This window comes from Centruroides vittatus, unplaced genomic scaffold, assembly GCF_030686945.1.
Source record: "Centruroides vittatus isolate TY-2023 unplaced genomic scaffold, ASM3068694v2 scaffold_1209, whole genome shotgun sequence".
In the NCBI taxonomy this organism is placed as follows: domain Eukaryota; kingdom Metazoa; phylum Arthropoda; class Arachnida; order Scorpiones; family Buthidae; genus Centruroides; species Centruroides vittatus.
In genome coordinates this window covers 312,932-320,050 of record NW_027122673.1, presented here as the reverse complement: position 1 = coordinate 320,050, position 7,119 = coordinate 312,932, and the positions used below count along the sequence as shown (strand labels likewise).

The following is a 7,119-nucleotide window of genomic DNA, read 5'->3' as shown; positions in this document are numbered from 1 at the left end:
ATTTAAATAATATACAATTTGATGGCAATCTTTCCAGGAATACAATGGCACGTTTCCTCTCCCGCGAAACAATGACAAGTTCTTTAGATAAAATGATCCCTGTCGCCCGCGATTCGTGCAAAGCACATTAAAATGGCCAGAAATTGCTCGCTAAAGGAGCGAATTTACAATATATCATGTATCTTATAAGATAAAATCCGAAGATAACGAAAAAAAAAACCTAGGAAATTGGCAACCAAAAGGTCACTAATCTCTGTGGGTAGAACAAGAAAACAGCTTTCCGTGTGAAACACCAACAGGATGCAAATTAGTAAAGTAGGAATATGCAAATTGTATGCTGATTAATTCCATAATGCCATAATTATTATAAATTTGCTGTTGCAATTAACTTTAATACCTTAACATGATGCTGGAAAACTCAACATAATCATGCAAACAGTGATTAAGTATCATCAAATACTTCAGATTATGTAATTAATTCTATTTAGTCTTTATATATATTTGTGTACACACACTATAATTATACATCTGTACTTTCAGTAGGGAATGCCAGATAAAAATCTGGTTTAGATCCTACACTATACATTTTGTAGTTTAGTTTCCTTGTCATACAAGTGTAATTATGTATATAAAATTTTTGCATAGAAGGAAATATCGATAAGAGAATCGACGCGTGGATGTATTCGGTCGGTCGACTAACGTGGTACTAATCTTTATGGCCCACGATTGGCTCGACCGGCAACGAAGTTAGCCAGCAGGGACGAAGGATGCAAACGATTTGCAAACTCATACTGCCCAGAATTATGGGATTTATATTAAGTTTTAACTCCGAGCTCTACGGCAGACTTCCATTTGGATAATGTCTGGAACACAAAGTTAATAAATGGTGGTTCCTCTTTTTGGGAAGGACTGTGTCTTCAAATAACTAGTCATAATTATTGCCATCGAACGAAAATTTACATAGCAATTTAGTACTTTAAATTTTTGACATTCATAGAATTTAACTATTGTTTCTAATTAAGAATTTAATATCAATAATTACTGTGAAAACATTACTCATTTTCTAGAAATTATCTGAAAAAAGTATTTCTAAAAGGTTTTAAATATAAAAAATTTACTTACTTTCATCTAATTAATGTATAAGTTAAAAGTATTGCAAAGGGAGGAAAAGAAAATTCATTTTCAATTTGATCCACATTTTTCAATAAAAAACTTTAAGGAACCATCACAAACCTTGGGAAACGGCCCCGGTGGATTTGGCCAAATCTTCGACATTTTATAGTTTTAGCAGTCCCAATCGAGTCTCTGTAGGCACAAAGTAAAAAAGACACTGTTCGAGACAAAAGAAGCCTTAAATCTTTGCTTTAAAATATAAAAATGTTTGGTACATCACTAGATTTCCTCGTGGAGAAATCTGTGTGAGAAGTTTCATTCTTGCACCATTCATTTTACATTATGCTAATATATTCGGTACACTTTTCACGAGTGCCTCTCTTGCAAGAGGCTCGCTTTGCCGATACTTTATAATGGTGTCCGCAGAGTGAGCTGCTCACGAGGAAAGGAACTCTAAATGGAATGTACCATTTTATATTTTAAAGCAAAAAAGATTTAGGGCATCACAGTGTGTGCAAATTATGCATTTGGATGGTTGATAACTGAAAAACTGCCCATTTTTTTGACATTGCCTATAGAAACTTTTGATTGGAACCACTAGAACTACAATATATAAAAATCTGGCAAATCCACCTAGACCACTTCCCTAAGATTTGTGCAGGGTCTTTTTTATTTGCAGATATTTGACACTTTGAAGCATCAGTTTTATGTAAGGCGAGATTGCAAAGAGCATCGGTATTCGAAAAGAAGTGCACCAAGAATTAACTATGCATTACAAAAGCAGTCTTGGCACATCTACAAGGCTTTAGAATATTTATAACAACTTTTTACTGTTCAAAATTGGTTGTAAACTGTGGTCATCGCCCTCTAAGCTAATGATATATGAAATTTATGTATACTTTTATCAATTTTGTTTTTTGGGTAATCTTTCATCTTCGGTTATGTGCATTTGTATAAGAATTCGGTTTAAATGTTTCGTACGACTGAAGTATTTGTGATTTCGCTAATTTAGGGACTGTGAAGTGGAGATTTGGATGAGAGGTTTGGATCCCAAATTTTGGACTAAATGGATGACCGAAACAGATCAAAGAAACCATATCCTATGACCCTTGGCAAGATATAATTATTAGAACATCTGATCGGATTGCTTGTTAAACACACAATAGGCTTATGCCAATTGCATCCACTGGAATTAGTCAGTGCAATGTATTTTCTCACATCTTACAAACTTTTAGCCATCTCGGGTAAAGCAGAAAATGGTCGTTTTAAATTTTACACCATTTTTGAGGGTCGTCGGAATTCCAGACGGGCCAATTTTGGAAGCTATACGTCGCACGTAGGCCATCGATCCTTTGACTTACTTTCAAGTAGTCTACGGCCCCGGCAGGATCCCGACCGCCCGGTTCGAAGCCGCATCTGTACCGCGTTTATCGCAGAATCTCATAAAAACGACACTGAATTGTAAAAATTAAACGATAAGTAGTTTATTAAATAAAAACCAAATTATTAAGCAACTTCCATTACTACATAATGCCAAGTTTATTTTTTGCAAATAGATCAAAAACAAGTACAAATCACTTTTCAAGAGGGGATGGGGAAGAAAAAAGAGATCCTTCATAATGCAAAAGTTTGTCTTTTTTTTCTTTATAGTTTTTTTTCCGTAACAAATAGTGAACCTGCTGTTTTCACACTATAAAAAAGAAGACTGAAATGAAAAAATGTACATCGAGATGTTCAGAAGCACCTTCGGACACAACACTAAAAGACATAGATCTTGCAATAAAGACATTTTTTTTTTTTTTAAAACATTTGTCTAATTTATATGTGACTACAAATATCGAAATGAGTTCTTGGCAGTTTTTATAAATGTCTAATTTTGATGTGCTATCAAAAAAACACTTTCTTCTAAGAAGTGATGGAGTTTCTTCACATACAACAAATTTTTTTTTAATTTTTTTTTTCAGTCTCTAGAAAATCCACACATCACTTTGAGAGTAAAATGGGCGAAGCCATTTTTCTGGGTGAGAATTATAATTTTGTTTGCTTCTCTGAGATACGAGTGATGTTTAGGAATACTTAAAGAGTTTTACGACTGAACGGTTGCAGTATTAGAAGTGGTAAGTGGAATTGTAGGTGCACCAGAGTTGGACCTTTGTGCTTCTGTTGCTAGAGAAGGAAAAACATTTTAGAAAAATCAAAAATCATTTTCTTAATTCCTCGCTTTCTCCGATTATAATCAATATAATCTTCACTCACCAACGCTGCCTAAAGGCATAGATGGTGGTAAATTGGTGAGAGCAGGCACCTTCTGTCCTTCGACGACTCTGGTTTGTTGGTCTTTTGGAACTGGATCTAAACAATAAAAATTGTCAATTAATAATTAGTTGTGTAACGTACATGTGAGGGGTATTCACGACGGGAAGTGTTTCTCCTTTTAGAGGAGCTGCGTTCTGCGAAAGCTACAAACTGCAAACGTGCATTTCGACAAAGCAATTTGAGATCTTTATTTCGCCGTCGGACTGCTTTATTAATTGACGAAGTCTTAAAAAAATTGTGGAAAGAATTCCTTAAAATTACAAATGGTTCTGCTCCCTTTGCCAGAATAATCAATGAATGTTACTTAGAGGAAGTTTACCAAAAGTAGGAATGTGCACTAAAATATGAAGACTAATGATGAGAAAATAGGGAAAGCAACACTTCTTCACGACATAAAAGCCGACATTGTGGTAACAGCTACAGATCGTGAATACCCCCTACTTATTACAAACTAATCCCTGTCTTCAAAAACATTAAGAGTTCTCTCCATTTCTTTAAGAGATTTCATTTTTAATTTTTGAACTGTAGCACTATTCAGCTTTCAAGTTCGTCTTTGGGGATACCGACACCACTGTGATAGAATCACAATATGGATTCTAATACATCTAAATCTGTCAATAATTTTGGTACCCCTTAAAGACGAGTTGGAACAAAAATCACTAGTACTAGCTTTTAAGAGAATTTTTTTTATCATGTCCAAGAATGCTTAAAATGTTGATAATGTATCTACGAAAACTTGTTTTCCCAAAGTCCTTCAACAACATTTTTAAACACCAATTAAATGCATATACAATTAACATAATGAAATTTTAAGTAAGTGATTAACATTGCACATTAATTATTAAATACAATATCAATCTCGAGGTTTTGGAGCACTCGCCAACATAAAAATTCCATTAAAATCAAACATTCGTAAATGTCCGTGCCAAAAAGTTAGATTTGAATCCGCTGTCCGAATTAGAAACATCTTAATGCATTCGGATACGGGACGATTTGCTTGGGACTAAACACGTACGTAAAACACCTGCATGTGAAATTGAAAAGCCAAGCACGAGAAACGAACGGAACATTTCTTTATTCCACGACGAAGCAGTCGACCGAGACATTTTAACATAATATGTTATTCAAATGCAACTGCGTAATTGGATGTATCGAACGGTGTTCGATCCCGAGCAAATTATCCCGTAGATTATTACGGCAAGCAAAAGTAAAAACTTAAATATATTTTATATTTTCATAAACCGTCAAGATTAATATTAAAAGGAATGCACTTACGTTTTAAGCAGCATTTTTGGTCACTGCTTCTATTTAAATTTTCAAACAAATTAATTGTACTTTAATTTCCTAATTTGTACCGATAAACGGCACAAATTATGAAAGTTTTAATATTAATTTATTACTCTAATTTACAACACAACACCTTCATTTGTTGCTGAGATAGTTTTATTGAAAGAACCGTTTTCGGCCTACTCAATAGGCCATCATCAGGCTTAACTTTCGAAAACGGAACATTGGCGTTCCACTTCCGTTTTTGAAAGTTAATACAGGTATTTTGGAGGCGATTTCAAATTGTAGTAACTTTGAAGACATCTCATTGAAAGCAAACTGTACTATTAAATTATTTTGAAGTACAGAGTGATTAAAATTAAACCAACCCCGTCGGATCCAGTTCTAACAGACACGTACCGATGAAACTTGCATATGCACCATTCAAACTGTGGGAAAGAGTTTTCTGGGAATAAAAATTGCAATAGAGCATCGATTATCTGAATCAATTTGGGTCTGGGGTTGTTTGGAAAATCGATTTTTCGGATAACCGATTATATACAAAAAAAATACAGGGTGTCCCAGAAGTCTTTCCCCGATTACAAACATGCAGAAGGCAGAAAATATGACACAGACACATCTTTTATCTTGAGGTGCAGGTAACATTCAATTTTTGTGTGTACATACATACTCACTGTTACGTTGCTTGTTACAGGACCCAGTGAATTAACAACAGCGGAATTGGACACCATTTGCAAACAACATGTACTCAAACCAGGAGAAAGCCCAGTGTGTCTTCTGGTATCACAAGACAGTCACCAAAAACAGTCCAGAGACAATTCCAGACGGCATACCATAGACACCCATCAGATGTTAAAAGCATCAAGATGTGGATCGGGCGTGGTGGTCCCCCATCAACTGGCCTCCGCAATCACCAGACATAACACCACTGGATTTCTTCCTTTGGGGTTATGTCAAGGACCAGGTTTACCAAACACCAGTGAACAACATCGCAGCCTTATGGCACAGAATTACTGACGTCGTATAACATCCATCCCTCATGATATGCTGACCAACACATGGGTGAAATTGGAATATTGCCTGGATATCCTTCGAGCAACGAAAGAAGCACAGGTCAAAATTTATTGTGTACCCAAAAGCTTGAATATGTTCTGCACTTCAAGATAAAAGGTGTGTGTCTGTGTCATATTTTCTGCCTTCTGCATGTTTGTAATCGGGAAAGACTTTCGGGACACCCTGTATGTTAACCTATCCAATGTTGAAATTCGTTCAAATCCTGGCATGTCCTTAAGTAACCTCTCATGGTCGTGCCAGTGCTGCCAGCTAATACACAAACACCAACAAAAATAATATTGGAATAGCCCAAGACACAGCCAAAGATTGCAGCGACACAGCACTAGCAGAAATTTAAAATTTGCCAACTGGAAAGCTTTCAGTTAATTGACGTTTCGGTCGATCAATATTCGGATAATCAATGCTCTACTGTAGTTCAAATTTTCGCCACCAAGCAAAAATATGGAACTTCAAGAACAAAAACTGCAAGTCGATTACACTTAACTTTACACTTCATTTTACACCACACATTCAATATGCAAACCATCAGCATCAATTAAAACCCAGAGCATGCATTCTTTCTTCTTTAAAGACGACAACTGATACAAAATGATTTCACTGCGTCAACTAATTACCTGTTATAGTCTAGGCACATCGTTTTCTACAGTAATTTACATGACGTTATGTCACGCAAATTACTGTAGAAAACACTATACTTTCTTAGTGATAAAAATTTCCAATAATTTTTGTTTTTCAGAAATCTATTCCCAAAGGTACAGATGGCATATACGTCGAGTTTCGTCAATACAGCCGTGTATTGGAATTGGCCCAGCAGGTTCCGAGCAGGTTTACTTTAAAAAAGAGGTTCTCCATTGCCGCTCTAGATATATTCTATTCTAGGTATATAGATCTTCTCCTCTTGACAAGGACAATAACTTCTATGTGTAGAGGTAAAAATAGTTTGTGTACTTACAGAAATAAGGATGTTCCATTGCTTCTCTGGCAGTAAGTCTTTCTTGATGATCATATCGCAGAAGTTTGTCCAGAAAGTCTAAAGCTTCCGGACTAACTAGATGTTGATTTTCACTATGCACAAATCTCTCCCAGCGTTTTCGAGAATGTCTAAAATAAACATGTCAAGTATTTTTTTATTAATACTAATTCAGTGTAAAAAGTAAAGAAATTAACTTTCAAATAAGACAAATATTCTGAAGTGAAAGCAGAGAAGCTAACACAAATTTTGTTTTAAGCATCGTACGAAATGCTAATACAGCAATCTTCAATTTAATGGACTCGAGATTTAACGGAAAGATTTCTTCTCTAAAAAAAAAATAACTATAGATTCTCTCC

At 35.3% G+C, this 7,119-nt stretch overlaps 1 protein-coding gene across 2 annotated transcripts in view; it reads right to left on the bottom strand.

The window, feature by feature from the left end:
* Window positions 1–2,633: 2,633 nt before the first annotated feature.
* The window catches only part of LOC136986859 (casein kinase II subunit alpha-like), a 48,113-nt gene continuing 43,627 nt past the window's right edge, over window positions 2,634–7,119 (bottom strand). For both annotated transcript variants that reach the window (XM_067284485.1, XM_067284486.1), the window contains exons 10-12: window positions 6,743–6,891; window positions 3,370–3,465; window positions 2,634–3,279 (exon numbers count right to left, since the gene is read on the bottom strand). In XM_067284485.1, the coding sequence (XP_067140586.1) occupies window positions 3,200–3,279; window positions 3,370–3,465; window positions 6,743–6,891 (325 nt within the window). In that variant the 3' untranslated portion in view covers window positions 2,634–3,199. The remainder of the gene's footprint in view (window positions 3,280–3,369; window positions 3,466–6,742; window positions 6,892–7,119) is intronic.